The sequence below is a fragment of the Podarcis erhardii genome, assembly GCF_964252035.2.
Source record: "Podarcis erhardii genome assembly, chromosome: 1".
Classification (NCBI taxonomy): Eukaryota; Metazoa; Chordata; class Lepidosauria; order Squamata; family Lacertidae; genus Podarcis; species Podarcis erhardii.
Genome location: NC_138497.1, coordinates 131,252,755 through 131,275,047, shown reverse-complemented (window position 1 = coordinate 131,275,047; position 22,293 = coordinate 131,252,755). Strand labels below are relative to the sequence as shown.

The window sequence follows — 22,293 nt, the reverse complement described above, 5'->3', positions numbered from 1 at the left end:
GATGAGCGCCGCAACCCCAGAGTCGGTCACGACTGGACCTAATGGTCAGGGGTCCCTTTACCTTTACCTTAAAGCTATCACCGCTAAATAGAACATCCATGTTCAGAGCCAGTGTGCATCTAAACATTGGGAAACAAAGTGCTTAGATAGGCTGTTGCTTTCATATCCTGTCTGGCCCATGGGCTTCCTTGGAGGAATCTGCCTGGGAAAGAGGGTTCTGCATCAGAAAGAACATTTGGCTGTTGCCTCCAGCACGACTCTGCTTGTCTTCTGATATACCGTATTTATCTGTGTATAAAACGTCCCCATGTATAAGACAACCCCTATTTTTTGGGACTCCAAATTAAGAAAATGGGGGGGGGGGAGATTGCCCAGAGTTGTTGAGCTTTTATTGTGGGGGATTGCCGCCAATCGCTCACCCATCCGACTGCCGCTGCCAATCGCACACCTCGCTGAAGCCCCCAATTGTCTGCCCACTCACCGCCAACAGCCGCCAATTGTCCGCCCATAGGATCATAGAATCATAGAATCCTAGAGTTGGAAGAGAGCACAAGGGCCATCGAGTCCAACCCCCTGCCAAGCAGGAAACATCATCAGAGCACTCCTGACATATGGTTGTCAAGCCTCTGCTTAAAGACCTCCAAAGAAGGAGACTCCACCACACTCCTTGGCAGCAAATTCCACTGTCAAACAGCTCTTACTGCCAGGAAGTTCTTCCTAATGTCTAGGTGGAATCTTCTTTCTTGTAGTTTGGAACCATTGCTCCGTGTCCGCTTCTCTGGAGCAGCAGAAAACAACCTTTCTCCCTCCTCTATGTGACATCCTTTTATATATTTGAACATGGCTATCATATCACCCCTTAACCTCCTCTCCTCTTCTCCAGGCTAAACATGGCCAGCTCCCTTAGCCGTTCCTCATAAGGCATCGTTTCCAGGCCTTTGACCATTTTGGTTGCCCTCCTCTGGACACGTTCCAGTTTGTCAGTGTCCTTCTTGAACTGTGGTGCCCAGAACTGGACACAGTACTCCAGGTGAGGTCTGACCAGAGCAGAATACAGTGGCACTATTACTTCCCTTGATCTAGATGCTATACTCCTATTGATGCAGCCCAGAATTGCATTGGCTTTTTTAGCTGCCGCGTCACACTGTTGGCTCATGTCAAGTTTGTGGTCAACCAAGACTCCTAGATCCTTTTCACATGTACTGCTCTCAAGCCAGGTGTCACCCATCTTGTATTTGTGCCTCTCATTTTGTGCCCACTTGCCACACCAACAGCCAATCATCAGCAGGCGTTGCCGCAGCCACCAATCACCCGCCCAAACGCTGCTTACAATCTCCTGCTCGCGGCCACTACAAATTGCACGTCCCCCCTCTGCACTATCAGTGTATAAGACGAGCCCCTATTGTTCACAATTCATTATAATAAAAAAATCCTCGTCTTATACACGGAAAAATATGGTATGTAGTTTTGTAGCTCAGTTTGCACACAGCATATAGCAGCAGCAATATATACACGGACATATAGAGGAAAAGAAACGACTGCAGAAGCTTTAACAATGGCTTCCTTATTTCAAAAACCGAAGAACAGGAATGTACACAGTGGGAGAATTGCCGTACACACTCTCTAAAAATCAGACACAGTAGCCAACCCAGGTGGTCTTCATCTTAAGCCATACAGAGCCCAGGGAGAGCATTGCAGCTGTTTCCAGTTCACTGTCATCTTAATCATCATTGTGCGTGTCCTCCTCCACTACTTCGTGCATTAAGACTTTCCATCACTGTCTAACAAATCTTTTGCAGTAAGCAGCATGTAATAATTGCCAGGGGAGCTCTCTTGGTTGCTCCATACCGACCTCACGCTTATGAGGTCACCTGGTCAACCGAAGTATTTATTTTGATATAGATGGGAGAACTAGGCCTGACATCCATGCTTAATCATGCTAATCACTGTAGGAAAGAACTCAAGATTGGAAATGGCTTGGGAAGGGCTTTGCACTTTGCTTCTCCATCAGACTGCCCGGGGGGTGAGGGGGGGTGGACAGTGTCATGTTGTTATCTGTCTCCACAACCTCTCCATCACCACCACCTGCTGGGAATTGGAATATCTGATTTTTGACTATAATTCCTGTGCTGCATTGCAGACGGACTCAAAGGCAATTTGGTTTGCCAGTTGCGATGGATTTTGTTAAGGGAGAAGCTCATCGTTCAGCAGGCGTGTTCTGCCATTGACAGGCCCTGTGCCAATTGGGGGAAGGAAGCTTTAGTTGTGATGGCGGATTACAGTTAATAGTTTGTCTCTTCAGCCTGCGGCAACCGTGGCTGAGGGCGCTGGCCCTCTTAAAAACATGAAAACCAACACTCTCTAGTATGGCCTCAAACGAAGGAACAGCAGGAAAATAATAATATACAAGTCGTACCAAAGTCTAGAATGCTTCTTTCTCAATATTCTCAATATGCACAATATGGTGAACTGTGTTCTAAGGTGCTGTCCAGAAATGAAAGCAGTACATTAATGAGCTTTCCAGAGAATCATTGTATTGCACCAAAAATAAAAATGGATAGCTGCCTTGGAATCCAAATCTCCTCCCTCCCCAAGTTAGTGCTTTTTGCAGGGATACTGCTTTTCCCAGCTTTCAAAAACAGCAGTGTTTTGATGCTTACAAAATGTGAATCTCCTTCCCTGCCTCACCCACCCTCAGTGAGATGAGTACTGGTAGAACAACAAATTCAAAGTTTTATCGTTCGTTTTGTGGTATTTATTAAAGTACCCTGCAGTAAAACCTTTCTGACCTTCCGTGTATGTAGCATGCTGGAAAGGTGTGTGTGTGTGTGTGTGTGTGTGTGTGTGTGTGTGTGTGTGTGTGGTTTGAGTGGGGGAAATGCTGTAAATTGCTTGCTAGATAGGCTTGCACTTTTGCTATGCAAGTGACTGGCCTACAAACAAGATTTTAGCAGGTTCTCTTTTGAACAACTCTGACTATTTAATTAATCTTCAAGCCATTAACCATTCATTTAAAATGCCACTTACGAAATCTTCATTTTGCACATTATCAGCTGGTTTGCAAATAGCTATCCATGAGCAGAGGCGTAATGATCTCTCTCTCCCATTCTTAGAGCTTACCAAGCTCATAGTCAATTTTGGCTTCTTAATTACCCGCACACATATTAGCATTTAAAATTAAATGGCAGGTTTTTTTTAAAAAAAAATTATATGCCCCCGCGCAAAAAAAAAAGTTAACATTCTTATTACTGTGCTGCCTGTTAAAGGAACCACAACCCACTTTTGGTTAAAGGGTACTTTGGCACTTTCCCCACAACAAATACCGTATTTTCCCGTGTATAACACGACCCCTATTTTGGGGGACACAAATTTATGAAAATTGGGAAGATGATCCCCACATGTAAGACGACCCCCGTCTTTTAACATTATTTTAGAGTAAAAAAACCTAGTCTTATACCCAAAAAAGTACAGTATATATAGAGGGGGGGGGAGAACACATTGTGGAGTAGGGTAACATTGATTTAAGAAGAAAACAACTCCCTGTTCAGAAATGGATTTGAATCAGAGTCCTGTTCAGGCTTGAATTCAGTGGGTCAACTTGGGCATCACATCAAACCAAATGTAAGAAAGCTAAGCTATAGTTTGGCATTAGATTAGATTGACAAACCATAGTCTGCAGCCAGACAACAAACCATAAACAGTAGGGCTGGCCCAACGCATTTTGCCGCTATTAGCAAAACGACCCAATGACCTCCAACCAGATCTGAGGCCCTGCCCCTGCGCCGCTGCAGCCTTGCCACTGCAACTGTATCCTTGTCCGTGGCTGCACCCGTGTCACAACGCAGTGGCAAGGGCTCAGCAACAAGGGCAACGGCGCTGGGTTGTTGCCGCGGGAAGCCCCAGCACGGCTGTCTGTGGAGCACTGGTGGGGAATCGATACGCTACCTGAGGCAAATGGCTTCCCTGGCCCACCCCGGAGAAATAGAACCCATCGTTCAAAGTGCCTTTGCATCATTTTCTTGTAAATTCTTTACTTCAAACTATAGGTTGGGATCAAAACTATGGTTAGCAGAAACCATGATTTTGAAGTAATGTCTGAACTGAGCCACTGTATGGTCTTAAGTTAGGTACAATGATTATTATTTTCCCAGTGTTGCCAATGCTAGAATTCCAGCCAGAGGGGTAATATTCACAACTGTACATTTCCTATGCTGGCAGAAACAAACGCAATGCTATAGTAAGAGGCTTTTTTTGTGTTGCTCAGCCTTTAATTTTTCTGACGTGAAAAATGAAAGACCGCACTCATTACTTCCTACGTCACCTTCCGACCAAAAAAACCTGCATCAGAAAAATGTGGGAAATGCAGTTGGTTAACAACTATGACCATTCACACATTGCATTTTACCCACTTTCCCCTAGTCAAGTATCAATATCCATCAATAAACCACAGAGCCTAGGACTTGCCGAACAGAAGGTCGGCGGTTTGAATCCCCACGACGGGGTGAGCTCCCGTTGCTCGGTCCCTGCTCCTGCCAACCTAGCAGTTCGAAAGCATGTCAAGTGCAAGTAGATAAATAGGTACCACTCCGGCGGGAAGGTAAACGGTGTTTCCGTGCGCTGCTCTGGTTCGCCAGAAGCGGCTTAGTCATGCTGTACGGCGACTCCCTCAGCCAATAAAGCGAGATGAGCACCGCAACCCCAGAGTCGGTCACGACTGGACCTAATGGTCAGGGGTCCCTTTACCTTTACCTTAACTGTGAATTTTACAGACTGCAAATCATCCTCCATTTACGACAGGAGAGATTAACACCATACTGGTAAACATACGGTTTTAGCCCTTGCATTTGGGATTATTTCTTGGTTTTTGATGTATAGAAAGGCTTCTAATTATTGGAATAGCTTTGACAGTAATGTTCTTTAATGAGTAGGACTTTAAAAAGGGGGACTTTGTAGAGGGAGCTACGACTAGCTGTACGTCAGTATGAGGTACACTGATCAAGCCACAGAGATCTTTCATTATAAGATGCCTCATAATTTTATAAAATCATTAAAGGGATGATAATACATTTTTCACCGGGGAAAATAAGTGATTGCATGAGTTTTAATTCAATCCTCTATGGTAATGGCCCATGACTGGAATTCTAAGACTGAGATGAAGTAATCTGGGTTCTGTTTGTTGAAGCTAAACAACTAAATGCAGGCGCTGTGCACAGACCCCCCACCTATTCTGATTCGTGGCCTCAGTTGGTAAATCTGGATTGGACCTGATTCAGACTGGTCTGGTCTGGACCCGATCCTATTTACCCTGGATCATAATCCGGAAAATACAAATCTCTAGAAATCCCGTTTAATTGCATAGCCAAACCAAAATGGCAATAACTTTCTTGTTGTCGCCCCCCCCCCCCACTGCACATACGAGCAGGGAGAAATAATATAAGTAAAGGTAAAGGGACCCCTGACCATCAGGTCCAGTCGTGACCGACTCTGGGGTTGCGGTGCTCATCTCGCTATATTGGCCGAGGGAGCCGGCGTACAGCTTCCGGGTCATGTGGCCAGTATGACTAAGCACCATATTTCAAAAAGTGAAATTTCCTTCCTTCATCTTGGTCTGGTGGACTTGACCTCCTGAGGGAATGACGCCCACCCACAGACCTGGCTATTTCCACGTGGCAAGCCATCTGCAATTCTTGATGCCATTACATATCTTGCTATCTGGAGGCCTGCAGTGGTACCGTAGTGGCCATCTGAGGCAGCCTATACAGTCATACCTTGGGTTACAGATGTTTTCGGGTTGCACACCACACCGAACCCAGAAGTACAGGAACGTGTTACTTCTAGGTTTCGGCGCTCACGCATGCGCAGAAACACTAAATTGCACTTTGCACAGAAGCGCCAAATCGTGACCCACGCATGCGCAGATGTGGGGCTGCAGGTTGCGAATGCAACCTGAGCTTCCTCTGCATGTGGCCACTGTTACAAGTGCCCATTGTAATTGCCCATTATTTTTAATTTTCTCAGAGAGAAGAGTCTTCTTTTCGGTATCAGCCTTCATTTCCAAAGGAACCATTTGCGAACAATTTATGGCTGTGGTTCGGATTTATAGGAAACATTGAACATAGTCAAGTCTTCTAAGAGATCTAGGGCACCACAAAAAAAGCAATCTTACGAAGAAAATCGTTCTCCTGGTACAGCGGGCTCCCATAGACAGGCACGAGCAATAGCATGCATATAGATATCAAGCTTTTGAAAGTTCAGGGGGTTGGTAAAATAAATAAATAAAGCAACCTGGGGGTTCACAGCCTGAGATTCTGCTAGAAAGAAAATGCCCTGATAAACCCTGGCTTTTCATTCACACCATTACTTTATGATAATACACTCAGCCCGTTCTCATCCTCTAGCGTAGCCTAGCAGGTGTTACGAAGCACAGCAGTAAAGTTTCTTGAAGTTCCTAGAATGGAAGTATTGATGCAGATTAATATAATGAGACCACGGTTGAACCACATAGCATTATTGGGGTCACTGACTATAGCTTCTTTTAATTGTCAGTGCTGCTTTTAAGATGCTTAACTGCAATATATTATCCGAATGATCAGTCAGGATGCTGGGTCCATACAAAACACATCTACAAATATTGGGTATGAATCATGTAATGTTTGATTGAATCTGTATGCTGCCCCATAACATAAAAGTTATCTAGTCAGCTTACAATGCTGCTAGATTCAGTATGGGCTTTCTGATTTAATGATTACACTATAAACATATATAGATAGATGATAGATAGATAGATAGATAGATAGATAGATAGATAGATAGATAGGCCTCTCCCTTCTTAGGCTAACTCCATCTGGCCTAGGGGGCGGGGCCCAGGCTCACCTTCGCCACGGCTTTAAGAAGCCTCATTGAGGCCAGGGACATTGCTGCTGCTGCATCGTGAGTGCTTGGAGTGTAAGGCCTCTCCCTTCTTAGGCTAACTCCATCTGGCCTAGGGGGTGGGGCCCAGGCTCACCTCCCTGATAGTTTTAAGGACGGTGCTGCTGCAGCAAATGCTAAAGATGTTTTATATATTTTAATGTGTTTTAAACGTGTTTTTATTGCTTATTTTGTTGTACCACCATGAATGGTGGTTTTTATCTATGTATTCTTGTTTTGTTCTATCTTGTTCTGTTTTGGGGTGGGATATTGAGTGGGGTGGGGATTGGTTTTTGTTTGGGCACAATTGTTTTTGGTTGTTTTGTTTTTCTATTTTGTAAATGGAGGTTACTATGAGGCTTGGGATTGCTACCGTGGAGGGGCGAGGGAGGTATGGCGGTGGGGGCAGATGTTATAAGCGAAGGGGATCGAGATACGGATATGCTCGTACCCCTTCCAATCTGCGCCCCATCCCGAGAGACGAGGGTAGGGTGAGCAAGGATTACTCACCTCCTTCACTGGTGTTGTGCAATGCCAGGTCTATAGGCAACAAAACCGCCACCCTGCGAGATTTCTTCACCTCGCAGGGGGTTGACCTGGCTTGTGTGACGGAGACCTGGGTGCGCGAAGGGGTAACTGTTACCTTACGAGAGATGGCGCCCCCGGGTTTCTCTGTCCTCCATCAGTCACGGACTGTGGGCCGGGGGGGAGGGGTGGCATTATTAATCCGGGAAGATTGTTCTTTCAGGGCTCTACCATCGCCATCGATCCCCGGCATTGAATGTGTTGGCCTAGTGTGGGGCTCCGAGGAGAGCTTGGCTGTCTGGCTGGTGTACCGGCCACCTAGCGCACCAGCAGCCACCCTGTCAGGCCTGCTGGAGGCGGTGGCCGGCTGGGCCTTGGAGTTCCCTAACCTATTGGTATTGGGAGACTTCAACTTCCATGCTGATGCCGCTCCCTCCTCACAGGCTCTGGACCTGGTGTCTTCCATGGCGACACTAGGGCTCTCCCAGTTTGTTTCGGGCCCCACACATCAAGCAGGCCACACACTGGATTTGATCTTTGGTGCCGGTATAGATGTGATCATGTCTCCTTCGATGAAGGTGCCATGGTCTGATCACTACGCTCTGAAAGCCAGGATTGACTTTCCACCCCCACCCTGCTTAGGTGGCGAGCCGATTTGGGCTCGCCCGCAGAGGCTGATGGACCCTGATAGATTCCGTCAAGCCTTGCGGGACCTTGCTCTCCCTGGCGACTCATTGACTGAGCTTGTTGAGGGCTGGAATACCCAGCTCCTGGCAGCCATCGATGAGATCGCACCTAAGCGCCCTCTGCGACCCCGCAGAAACCGGGCTCCCTGGTTTACCGAGGAGCTTCGGAAAATGAAGCGGGACCTCAGACGGCTAGAGCGAGTATGGCGGGGTGCCCGTGACGGAGCCTCAAGAACATCTTATAGGGTTTTTATGAAAACCTATGAGATGGCTGTGAAGGCCGCTAAGAAGTCTTACTTCTCGGCCTCCATTGCATCCGCTAGCTCTCGCCCGGCGCAATTATTTAGTATAATTCGGTCTTTAACGTCCCTTGAAGGACAGCCAAATTTAAATAACAATCTGACACACAGCTGTGAGGCATTTGCGAGCTTTTTTGCGGAGAAGGTCCTGTTGCTCCGCCATGACCTCCCTGCCAATTTGGATACAATAAAGGAACTGGAGGCCCCTCGACTGTCCTCGGGTCCAGTATTGGACCATTTTGACCGGATATCTCCAGCCGATGTGGACAGACTCCTCCAAGCTGGAAAGCCCACCACCTGTCCTCTTGACCCGTGCCCGTCATGGCTGATTAGAGCGTGTCCAGACGAGGTGCGGGGCCCCCTGGGGGATATCATCAATTTGTCCCTTGGCACCGGGATATTCCCAGGGGAACTGAAGGAGGCAGTGGTGCGTCCGCTCTTAAAGAAAACATCATTAGATCCCTTAGATCTATCCAATTACCGCCCGGTCTCGAATCTTCCATTCCTGGGTAAGGTGATTGAGAGAGCGGTTGCTGAACAGCTTAGTAGGTTTCTGGATGAAACATCTGCTCTGGATCCATTCCAGTCCGGCTTCCGTGCTGGTCATGGGACCGAGACGGCTCTGGTCGCCCTAACAGATGATCTCCGTAGGCAGCTGGATCGAGGCGGGTCGGGGCTGCTGATTCTTCTAGATCTGTCAGCAGCCTTCGACATGGTCGATCACGAACTCCTGGACCACCGCCTTGCCGACGTGGGGATCCAGGGCACAGCCCTGCAATGGCTGCGCTCGTTTCTCTCTGGTCGGGGACAGAGGGTGGCGCTCGGGGGGGAATTATCATCGCGCCACTCCTTGGTGTGTGGAGTGCCTCAGGGTGCGATTCTCTCCCCGATGCTTTTTAACATCTTTATGCGCCCCCTCGCCCAGCTTGTCCGGAGTTTTGGGCTGGGTTGCCATCAGTATGCCGATGACACCCAACTCTATCTGTTGATGGATGGCCATCCTGACTCGGCCCCCGATACACTGGCGAGATGTCTGGAAGCTGTGGCTGGATGGTTACGTGGGAGCCGGTTGAAGTTAAATCCTTCGAAGACAGAGGTCCTCTGGCTGGGGCGGGATGATATGGGATTGAGGGGGCAACTCCCATCTCTTGCGGGGGTGCAATTAGTGCCAGCACCGTCCGTTAAGAGTTTGGGTGTAATCTTCGATACCTCCCTCTCTATGGAGGCGCAGATTACAGCTATAACAAAGGCGGCATTTTTTCATCTCCGCCAAGCTAAGCAGTTGGCCCCTTATCTCTCTCGCCCTGACCTAGCCACTGTGATCCATGCGACGGTCACCTCCAGACTGGATTATTGTAACTCGCTCTACGTGGGGCTGCCCTTAAGACTGACCCAGAAACTCCAGCGGGTGCAGAATGCCGCGGCGAGACTCCTTATGGGGTCTTCGCTGCGAGATCACATTCAACCGGTACTATACCAGCTGCACTGGCTCCCGGTGGAGTACAGGATCAGGTTTAAGGTGCTGGTTTTAACCTTTAAAGCCCTATACGGCCTAGGACCCTCGTACCTACGGGACCGCCTCTCCTGGTATGCCCCACAGAGAAACCTACGGTCTGCAAATACTAACATCCTCAAGGTCCCAGGCCTCAGAGAGGTTAGGCTGGCCTCAACTAGAGCCAGGGCCTTCTCGGCTGCGGCTCCAATCTGGTGGAACGCTCTGTCACAAGAGACTAGGGCCCTGCGGGACCTGACATCCTTCCGCAGGGCCTGCAAGACAGAGTTGTTCCACCAGGCCTTTGGTCAGGGCGCAGTCTGACTCCCTCCTCTGGCAACCTGCTTAGAATCTTGCTTAATTAGTTGCCATTAATTTGATTTTAATTGATTTTTATAATGTAATATTTTTAGAATGTGTGAATATCTGATTGTTTGATTGTTGATTGTTGTTAGCCGCCCTGAGCCCGGCTTCGGCTGGGGAGGGCGGGATATAAATAAAATTTATTATTATTATTATTATTATTATTAGATAGATAGATAGATAGATATATTCTGTTAACCTCAGGATAACATATATTCTTATCCTGTTAACCTCAGGAACTATTAATATCTGGCCCAATAGTTAGTTCTGAACCTCTTTCCAATCTAGCACATGAGTAGGCAAACTAAGGCCCGGGGGCCATCAGCATGTTTTTACATGAGTAGCATGTGTGCTTTTATTTAAAATGCACCTCTGGGTTATTTGTGGGGCATCGGAATTCATTCATTCACCCCCCCCCAAAAAAAATATAGTCCGGCCCCCCACAAGGTCTGTGGGACAGTGGACCAGCCCCCTGCTGAAAAAGCTTGCTGACCCCTGCTTTAGCACATAAAGGAAGTTCTAAACTGGTATTGATTCCTGCAAAAGAGTCTTAAACGAATTAATCTATTCACAAGTCCATACTATTTACTGTCCCTTTAACCAAAAATAGGGCTAGTGATAGCGCTGACAAGCAAATTATACAAACCTTAGTAACAACCATTCATTTTTACTCTTCCAGCATAGGTGCCAACTCCCTGGGGCCCTGGGTGCCCAAGCACCCACAAAACTCCCCATGAAAGGGCTAGGCACCCACAAAATTCAGTGCCAGGGCCATGCACAATGCATGGTACCTATGGCTCCGGGGACCCACGGTCGCAGGGCCAAACTGGCACTCCTGTCTTCTAATTTGTCTAGCTGTTTGTTTATACTTTCACATACTGCCCCCACCTCCAAGAGGTGTCACAATTTATTGTAACACACAGGAAGTCTAATCAAGCTCTCTTTTATTTTTATTTTGTATTATCAAATGCCAACTTTCAGAATCTCATGGTGACGGCTCCACAACTGTGCCTGCGAATCTGTGTTTTCTTGTTTAACTCATACAGGGGGGTGGGGAATACTATATTTCTTATTGCTATCAACCTGGAAGCTTGACAGTAAGGATTAAAAATGGCTCCTCTCTCCCTACTTGGTTATTGGAAAGGCCCTGAAAGGTAATCTGTCTTGCAAAGCCACGCTTTACAGTCTGCATAAAAGTGCCGTGATTCTCAGTCCTCCCTCCGACTTAATTGAAAGTGCATAATATCACACAACAGGGGAAATGTAAACTGTAGGCATACATAGTAAATCACTGCATATGGTACAAAAGCTGGTTGCTAATGGCGCCGAATGATCACAGGGGCCAAAAAGCGCAATTTGAGCACACAAGTCTTTTATGCTGCAAAATAACAAGTTCTTCAGAGCAGGAAGCGGGAAGGAAAAACCCACTTATTTGGTAGTGCCGCAATTGGATTGGAGTCAGGTCAATTCTGTCAATTTTGTGAAGTAGAAGCCTTTTAATAATGATTTCGATTTTATCATGACCTTGAGCAGTGGGACTAGAACTGGCGCAAATGTAAAGCGAATATAATGTTTGCATTTAAACAAATAACTCAGCGAACCCGAGTAAAATTGCAACATTGCTGAAGAAAAGTTATAATCTGGATCTCTCCTCTTGTAAAAAGTGGATTTGGGAGTGGAAAAAGCTGAAGCTTAGCTCCTTGACATTCCGATCATAAACATTTCTACTGTTTAATTCCCCTACCTCATTACTTTGTCATAACATCACAGTTTGCAATGGTGCTGCAGTGCTAAAGCCATTCGTGTACGCTATCCAAAGTGGTAATATGTCCATGCGACAAACCTTGCAGAAAACGTGTTAGACACAAAACCAGCCTGCCCTCATAGACTGATGGAACCTAGTATGTTCCTGAATGTTCTGCCTTTTGAGGTCAAGCCTTCTTTGTATTCCCTTTTGGTGCCTGCTAAAAGCATTCTTGTTTAGGCAAGCCCTCCCCAGATTCTTAGAAAGTTGAGGTAATCTTTAACGCTTTCAATATTTTAACTTTTGCATGTTTGTAAAGTACGGTTGTGATCCCCCCCCCCTTGATTTTACCGTTTTATCTTTTGCAAACTGCTTTGAGGATTTTTAACAACCAAGTGGTGTACAGTCGTACCTTGGTTCTTGAAGTCCGTTCAACTTCTGAAAACGTTCGGAAACCACGACGCGGCTTCCGATTGGCTGCAGGAGCTTCCTGCATTCAACCGGAAGCCCCAGAAACCCCGGCACACGTTCGGGTTCCAAAAAACGTTTGCAAACCGGAACACTCACTTCTGGGTTTGCGGCGTTCGGGAGCCAAAACGTTTGAGTCGCAAGGCGTTCGACAACCAAGGTACGACTGTATAAATTTCATGACATAAACAAACAACATGCTATTTTGTTACATCTGCAAATATTTGCAGGTGCAATAATTTCCATGATATGAATCACTACCTCTCCACAGGAGCGTGCTGATGAGACGGCTTGTTTATCCTCGCATACAGCCCTTCAAGGTGGTCCCTGTCCACTGGCACTGGAGGGCTGTCACACCCAAAGTTTTCCGACACAGGTGGAGAAGACGGCCTGTATGCACTGGCAGGTGGATACATTTCTCGGAAGTGATTGACTTGTGCGTAATTGGGGTCTGTCTCGTCGTCGTCAATATCAGGCGGAGGGCCCACGGGGCCAGGGGAATACTCGGCAAGCCCCCTGGCCTGCTTCTGCCGCAGCTCCTGATGTTTTGCACCAATCCTAGGAGACAAAACAACAAAGCTCAGAGTTTGCAGCAACATCTAGCGAAGCAAAGCATGCGACTTTCGGAGGCAACAGTTGTTTTGCAAAGACAACAAAAACCACAGCTAGAACCTTAGGAAACATCTCACGCTTTATAATCATGCTCCAGCATTTAACGCAACATATATCAAGCAAGCACGTCAATCATAAATCCGCCACGATTTGCAACAGATAAGCGCCCCATCGCCATCCAGGTATTTGCAACGTGGTGACCCATATTCAACCGCACAAACATGCATTACTTTGAGGATTATGAAAAAGACATCTCTATAACAGGTCCATATTAAATGCCTGACGAAAGGTACCGTATTTTTTGCTCTATAAGACTCACTTTTTCCCTCCTAAAATGTAAGGGGAAATGTGTGTGCGTCTTATGGAGCGAATGCAGGCTGCGCGGCTATCCCAGAAGTCAGAACAGCAAGAGGGATTGCTGCTTTCACTGTGCAGCGATCCCTCTTGCTGTTCTGGCTTCTGAGATTCAGAATATTTTTTTTCTTGTTTTCTTCCTCCAAAAACTAGGTGTGTCTTGTGGTCTGGTGCATCTTATAGAGAAAAAAATACGGTAACTTCTTCTTCTTTGCATCTGAATGAACAGATAACGTTATCAGCACCACTTTCTCTCATTTGTGAGAAGTGCAATAATGTGGGCATATAAATGCAAAGGGGGTTTGGTTGCCTGAAGAGTCAAAAAGACCAGAGTCAGTTCACTAGGGATTTTTGGACCCCCTCCCCCACTTAAGTGGGGGACATCATACCTCATTATACAGAGGCTAGGGACAGAGTAAGACAGGGAAGAAATGAATAGAAGCCTGACAGAGATGAATTGGTACATATAAGTGAATTAAAGACTATTACTGGCAGTACTCCACTGTGATAAAACCTTAAGTGGTATTACAAAATGCGGCAGCTAATCAGTGCCATTGTGTAATCTGCTGGGAATAGGAACGGTAAAAACATACCCAGGTATAATTTCAAACCTCGCCAAATTCAGATGATTCAACATTTGCTTTGCAACTGAAAACTTTAAACAAGGCACTATTAATATGAAACTTAAACGTTCAGCTGCCACACTCCATAATTAAAGCAACGGAAAAGATCACAGCAGCAAGATGAGCCCTGGTACGCGGAGAGCAGGGAATGAAAGGCAAGAGACGGATTAAAGCTCAGGAAAGCTGCCAATTAAAAAAAGCCAGGCTTTACCCACCATTATTAAATTCTGGAGAACAGAAGATGCTCCTGGAAGCAAGTAGGTGTAGAGGATGTATGAAAAGAATGGCGAGAGAATAATAAGTGTTTTTTTAAAGCATCAACTTTTGAAGTTGGAGGAAAATCAAGAACCAGTAAACGAGTAACTTTGGATGGCAAATTAGGGAAAAACACACACCAAGAATTAGGTAAACTAGGCAGAGAAGAGGGGAAATAGATTCCTCTAGAAAATGAACACAAATGAGAAGGCATGAAAACATTAAAGCTTATACAATGCTTGCTACCCAGTAAATGTAAAAGTATTATACCACAGTGTCTTTCACTAAGAATAATTATGAAATCAGAGGACCTCTTCATATGGCTTTAGGTATATGCCAAGGACATATCTAAAATTGAAGATGCGGGCATTGTGTAAAAGAGGTTTGCAAACCCATGTATCATCATACAGGCACACAAGGTTAGATAGCCTTGATCAGCTCCAGTTCTCCGTAAGTTGTACACTCAGTGCAAAACTTGGGTTTAGTGTTGTGTGAATAGCCAGAGTGCAAACTGCAAAACCTGATGGTTTTACGCGACAGTTTCTCATTCAGTGCTGGGAAACTGGGGGCAAACGCAGGTCCCTAATGCATGCAGAGACAGATAACCCCATGTGTGCATTTGCCATACGTAGGGATCCATAAATCTTGAGGGAAAGTGGAGTGGGGAAGAGAGAATCACAGTTTCTCAACAGCTAAATGTTAACTTTGATTGTGCAAATACATCATATCTGCAACAAAAATGCCGCCTCAAGGAAAGAAGTCTGGATCTTCTGTATTAAAGAAGTAATAGCGGTGCTTTTTTATAAGGTCTTTCTAGACAAAATAAGTTTATCCCTTTAACCCATTTACTGAGTTCCCTACCTTTAAACTCATAGACAAGTTCTTTCTTGAACACTTCAAAAATCTTAGCTACCCATTTTGATCTTCCCTCCCCCTTCCTATCATCTTCATAGCCACCCAAGAACCCCTCATGGTAGCAGGATATCACAGTCCATCAATATTTTGTATGGGCTGCAGGATTGTGCAGTATCTCCCCCAGTCCCCCACCGTTCTGCCCAGAGACTGAGGTCCAGCGCCGAGGGCCTTCTGGCGGTTCCCTCACTGGGAGAAGCGAAGCTACAGGGAACCAGGCAGAGGGCCTTCTTGGTAGTGGCGCCCACTCTGTGGAATGCCCTCCCATCAGATGTCAAAGAGATAAACAACTACCTGACATTCAGAAGACATCTGAAGGCAGCCCTGTTCAGGGAAGTTTTGAATGTGTGATATTTTAATGTATTTTTAATCTTTGTTGGAATCTCCCCAGAGTGGCTGGGGAAACCCAGCCAGATGGCCAGGGTACAAATAAATCATCATCATCATCATCATCACCATTATTATTATTATTATTATTATTATTATTATTATTATTATTATTATCTGCTTTGAAACTAGTTTCCAAACCCTGCTTAATAAAGAACCCAAGTTATGTGGGATATCCAGCCTCATATAACCAACAGGCTTAACTCTAATTAATACATTAAGGGGTTAAGACCATACAGTAAGTTATCCTGCCAGGCTGAGCTAGGTCACCCCTCCTCACTTTGGGAGGAAGCCTTTGTTCTTTCATTCAACCATGTGAACTCTACCAGCAAGGTCTAAGCTGGGTGTTCGAAGCTTAGACCATGTGGCTTAAGTAAGCTACATTTGCGTTTCTATACTAATAATTTAGAAACCCTTGCCATTTTGGAATCTAAGTTATGCTGCCTATATTTTCTTGCTATGTAGAAAAACACATGAATCTGACCTTTGGAGGGTTTGTAAGTAAACCACTTTCAACTTACCAAACGTGCGGTCTCTTTCTACACTAAGGGAACTTTGAAAGTGACTTAGAAGGGGATGTTTTAAAGGTCGAACAGCCTGCATTTCCATGCTTTGCTTTACAATATATATACAATATACGATATCTTTATTGTCATTGTCCCATGCAGAACAATGAAATTGAAAAACTACATAAAACCTACATAAAACTACTACAAAACTACATAAAACTACTACAAAACTACATAAAACATTCAAAATCCCCTAAAAACTCTGAAACCCCATTTTAAAATACACTATACTATAAAATACACTATACTATAGAGACCCCTTATGCTGTGTTTAGAACCAGAATTGCATTTGCGTAGAAACTGTTTCTCAGGTGGCTAGTCCTGGCCTTTATAACCCTATACCTTCTTCGAGAAGGCAGAAGCTGAAAGATCATTTCCGGGGTGCGTACTATCCTGTGTTATCTCAGCAGCTTTCTTATGGCACCTGGCAGCATAGATTTGATCTAAGGTGGGAAAAGTGCACCCAATTATTCTCTCTACTGTCTTTACAACCCTGGATAGCATTGTTTTTCCCCTGGCCATGCAGCTCCCAAACCATACACACAGACCATAAGTTAATACACTCTCCACAGTGCAATGGTTTGCTGCATGGTTTGTGATTTTAAATCTTTGCTGGGGTTCTCCCACCAAAGATTACCTGCCCCAAACCTGGTTCTAGGGCATTCTCCTCTTATGTTGCTGTACCACATTTCCCCTTTTACCAAAACCTAACAAGGTAGCCCTAACCGATGGTTAAGGGCTGGTGCCAAAATAAAGGCAGATGGGCTCACTTGCCGAAGGGAGTGGTTTGGAAAGAAAACCCATTATCTATTTCTGATCCTTTAATCATGAGCATAAACACCCTATCTGCAATCACTGTAATGCCCCTATACAGAATGCTTATTGTTAAATGGAGGCAAGAACAAGCCCCTAGGATGGTGGGGGGGGGGGGTTTGAGATTGGGGTTTTTTTGCATTCTTCAGATGCAAGTAATCCCCAGAAAGTTGGAAGAGCTGTAAACAAACAAAAATAGGATTAAGGAGAGGCTTTGAGGTTGCCACAGATAAAAAATAAAGAATGAACATCTCCTTTTATTTCTATAATGTAACAATCCCTAGCACACAAGTAATTAGTGAACAGATTTTTTTCAAAAAAATAATGAAAGAGGCTCAATTCTCCGAGGGTCACTGAAAGAAAGATGAAAGAAAGATCACATAACAGCGAGAGAGAGAGAAGCAGAGGCCTGGTCTGCCCATTCAACGTCTTGATGGACCAAATGCATGGATATATATGTAGAAAGTGAAAACCCGATCAATTTTTGTCAACAGAAACAATCCTTCCTGGGAGAATGGAGTCTATGGATCCCATTGTCGGTGAATGCCTGCTGCATGGCAACAACCAAGATGGATTTCCATTGCAAATAAAGGTAAGAAACGTCAATACCAAAGACATTTATTGGGGGGGGGGGCGGCACAACTGAATGGATTCTCTCCAGCTCTCTCTTGCACACAAAGTGCTTTCAAGAGAAATTATAATGTAGAAAATAATTTTTTTTACACACCCCACTATAGGGTTTTGTTTACAAATGAAGATTGATTTATTTTAAAAAAATAATAATCTGTCAGTCAATTGATTAGCGTCTGTTTCTGAATGCTTCTGTCTTCTGCTGTCATAGATTCATAGAGTTGGAGGGACCACAAGGATCTTCTAGTCCAGGCAAGGCCAAACTCGGCCCTCCAGCTGTTTTGGGACTACTACTCCCATGATCCCTAGCTAACAGGACCAGTGGTCAGGGATGGTGGGAATTGTAGTCCCAAAACAGCTGGAGGGCTGAGTCTGGCCATGCTGATCTAGTTCAACCCCCTGCAATGCAGGAATTTTTCACCCAACCTGGGGCTCGAACCCACAACCTGAGTGAGATTAAGAGCCTCATGCTCTACCGATTGAGTTGTATCTGACTGACCAAGGTCTGAAGGCCTGATGTTTAGTTTGCTTCCCTTGAATTATCTCTGCTGATATCAGTTGAGTGTTATCTCACTGTATACCAGTTGTACAAGTGACAATAAAGTATTTCAATATTGACATCAAGTTAGTTTTGCCATACATCCAGAATTTCCTGGACACACCCAGAATACTGTAGTGGGAAGCAGTGTCTGGGCAGAAATTGTTGAAATGTCTGGGAAAATCCGGACACATGGCAATCCATGTCGGCAGTGTCATTTTTGCCTTTTCCCCTTAAAAACAGCTCCAAAATCTTCTTTCTCCTTCTTTCCATTTTGGGGCAAATAACATTTTTTGCTGCTGTAGTTCAACAGCTGTGGCCCAACCCCCCAAAACTCCACAACTCTTGTGTCCAGATGTTCACTTTTTGAAATATGGCAACCCTACATCAAGTGAGAATCTTGTCCATTTGCGACAGCTTTTGTGCCAGACATGGGAAAGCCTACTAGTATTAGAAAACTCCCTAGTAGTGTTAAATATCTGTATTTTGCACTGCAAATCACGCTTCCGAAAATGTAATGAAGGAAGGTTATACTGGGCTAACCTCCAGAATTAAGAAAGAGTTCTTGAAAGGTTAACAGATTGAGGTTGAATCCTGACAAGACTGAAGTACTGTTTTTGGGGGACAGGGGGTGGGCGGGGGTGGGGGACTCCCTGGTCCTGAATGGGGTAACTGTGCCCCTGAAGGACTAGGTGCACAGCCTGGGAGTCATTTTGGACTCACAGCTGTCCATGGAGGCACAGGTCAATTCTGTGTCCAGAGCAGCTGTTTACCAGCTCCATCTGGTACGCAGGCTGAGACCCTACCTGCCCGCAGACTGTCTCGCCAGAGTGGTGCATGCTCTGGTTATCTCCTGCTTGGACTACTGCAATGTGCTCTACGTGGGGCTACCTTTGAAGGTGACCCGGAAACTGCAATTAATCCAGAATGCGGCAGCTAGACTGGTGACTGGAACTGGCCGCCGGAACCACATAACACCAGTCCTGAGAGATCTGCATTGGCTCCCAGTACGTTTCTGAGCACAATTCAAAATGTTGGTGCTGACCTTTAAAGCCCTAAATGGCCTCGGTCCTGTATACCTGAAGGACTGTCATTCAGCCCAGACACTGAGGTCCAGCGCCGAGGGCCTTCTGGCGGTTCCCTCATTGCGAGAAGTAAGGTTACAGGGAACCAGACAGAGGGCCTTCTCTGTAGTGGCGCCCGCCCTGTGGAACACCCTCCCTTCAGATGTGAAGGAAATAAGCAGCTATCTTCTTTTTAAAAGACATCTGAAGGCAGCCCTGTTTAGGGAAGTTTTTAATATTTAATGCTGTATTGTTTTTAACACTTTATTGGAAGCTGCCCAGAGTGGCTGGGGAAACTCAGCCAGGTGGGCGGGGTATAAATAATAAATTGTTGTTGTTGTTGTTGTTGTTGTTGTTGTTGTTGTTACAAGTATGGGAACAGTCAAACCAATTGTATAAGTATCCCACGAGGTTGATGAAGTTGTAACCATGGCTGTTCGTATTCTGGGAATTTTGATGAATACGATGCATTTTTAACAACAGCTACAGCTGGGATAGCTCAGTTGGTACAGAATGAGACACATAATCTCAGGGTTGTGTGCTGAAAGATTCCTGCATTGGACTAGTTGACCCTCATGGTCCCTTCCGACTCTTTTGTTGTTGTTGTTGTTGTTTAGTCGTTTAGTCATGTCCGACTCTTCGTGACCCCATGGACCAGAGAACGCCAGGCACTCCTGTCCTCCACTGCCTCCTGCAGTTTGGTCAGACTCATGCTGGTAACCTCGAAAACACTATCCAACCATCTTGTCCTCTGTCGCCCCCTTCTCCTTGTGCCCTCCATCTTTCCCAACATCAGGGTCTTCTCCAGAGAGTCTTCTCTTCTGATGAGGTGGCCAAAGTACTGGAGCCTCAGCTTCACAATCTGTCCTTCCAGTGAGCACTCAGGGCTGATTTCCTTAAGGATGGAGAGGTTTGATCTCCTTGCAGTCCATGGGACTCTCAAGAGTCTCCTCCAGCACCATAATTCAAAAGCATCAATTCTTTGGCGATCAGCCTTCTTTATGATCCAGCTCTCACTTCCATACATCACTACTGGGAAAACCATAGCATTAACTATACGAACCGACTCTACAATTCTACAATTCTATACTATTCATAGATTTGTCTTCTTGGTAGATTTGAAATGCAATGTTAAAGAGGATTAATAAAATAAGAGCTCCTGCCTAATTATATTATCCACCCATTAGATCTGTACAACCAAGGCACAAAGAGAGGAATTCTTTGTGGTTGCTCCCCAGCGGCCTCCTTGCATTGACATGCCAGCATATGATTTTACAGCTTGTATTGTTGAATATGCCTGTTTTCCACTGTCAGGCAGGTATACTGGATTTGCGTGCCAAGACCCTCAAGGAATCCCCCAATAGAATAAAGAAATTCACACCAACACAGAATTTTGGTTGAAGTTTAATGGGCAAATTTTAGGCCACAACTTTATTGATTACAGCAAATGTGAGCGGTATTGGCTTAAAGAGGTAAAGGTAAAGGGACCCCTGACCATTAGGTCCAGTCGTGGCCGACTCTGGGGTTACGGCGCTCATCTCGCTTTATTGGCCGAGGGAGCCGGCGTACAGCTTTCAGGTCATGTGGCCGGCATGACTAAGCCGCTTCTGGTGAACCAGAGCAGTGCACGGAAATGCCGTTTACCTTCCCGCTGCAGTGATACCTATTTATCTACTTGCACTGGCGTGCTTTTGAACTGCTAGGTTGGCAGGAGCAGGGACCGAGCAACGGGAGCTCACCTCGTCACGGGGATTCAAACCACTGACCTTCTGATTGGCAAGCCCAAGAGGCCCAGTGGTTTAGAAGAATAGGATGGGAAGGCTATGGGGTGCTCTATCAATATGAAGCATGTCATCTTTTGGTCAAGCTCATGCTTCACCCATTTTGTATAGTAGCACCAACTACAATTACATCATACAGTGGTACCTCGGGTTAAGTACTTAATTCGTTCCGGAGGTCCGTTCTTAACCTGAAGCACCACTTTAGCTAATGGGGCCTCCTGCTGCCGCCGCACCGCCGGAGCCCGATTTCTGTTCTTATCCTGAAGCAAAGTTCTTAACCTGAAGCACTATTTCTGGGTTAGCGGAGTGTGTAACCTGAAGCGTATGTAACCTGAAGTGTATGTAACCAGAGGTACCACTGTATATGGACTTCTGGTGCATTGCTAAACATTTTAAAAGCTGGTGTCAAATCACATGCAAACCATAGCATGAGACTATATTACTATTATTATTTATTAAATTTGCATACCCACAAATTGCAGGGTGGCTCACAACACAGAACTATAGAAAACATAGAATACAGTGGTACCTCGGTTTACGAACTTAATCTGTTCCGGAAGTCCATTCTTAAACCAAAGTGTTCTTAAACCAAGGTGTGCTTTCCCTACTCAGGCCTCCTGCCACCAGTGCCCTCCCACCGTTCAGCTTCTGTTCCTCTTCCGAGGCAAAGTTCGTTAGCCGGAACACCTACTTCTGGTTTTGCGGAGTTCGTTGCCTGAATAGTTCGTTAACAGGACTATTTGTAGACCGAGGTACCATGGTACATAACAGAAATAAGAACAAAGGCCACACAACAACCCCCTCTTCCTCAACCTATATGAGTTAGGGTGTTATTTGCCCTCCTGCCTAATGAATGTACTCCCTTCTGGGTCTCCCTAATAATAAACTCAAATCTCAGTGTGGTTATTCTATGGCAAATACATCCAGCTGCCTGACTGGTTCAGTATTAGCTTTGCTGCAGAGGGAACTGCTACCCAAATAGATTATTCCCCGGTTGCTGCTATGGGAAAAATGTGTGTTGTGGCTCAAAGTGCAGGTTAACACTTAAGTCATAAGCAGAGCCGTTTGTGAGTGCAATTATTCACAATATTGATCATGCACCAAAATGGGCAACACAAGAGTCCAGGATTCTAAGGATCTCTGCTTTAATTTGAAAGAAAAACCCAAGTTTCCAGCCGTTACGTCTGGTAAAAAATTGCTGCAAGTTTCAGGATTATGTCTGCTGGAAACTCAGATGCCACTGCTTGCACATATCATTCATTGCCAAAC

At 45.5% G+C, this 22,293-nt stretch overlaps 1 protein-coding gene across 2 annotated transcripts in view; it reads right to left on the bottom strand.

The window, feature by feature from the left end:
- The window catches only part of PARD3B (par-3 family cell polarity regulator beta), a 636,273-nt gene that overhangs the window by 168,099 nt on the left and 445,881 nt on the right, over window positions 1–22,293 (bottom strand). For both annotated transcript variants that reach the window (XM_081859338.1, XM_081859339.1), the window contains one exon: window positions 12,748–13,044. In XM_081859338.1, the coding sequence (XP_081715464.1) occupies window positions 12,748–13,044 (297 nt within the window). The remainder of the gene's footprint in view (window positions 1–12,747; window positions 13,045–22,293) is intronic.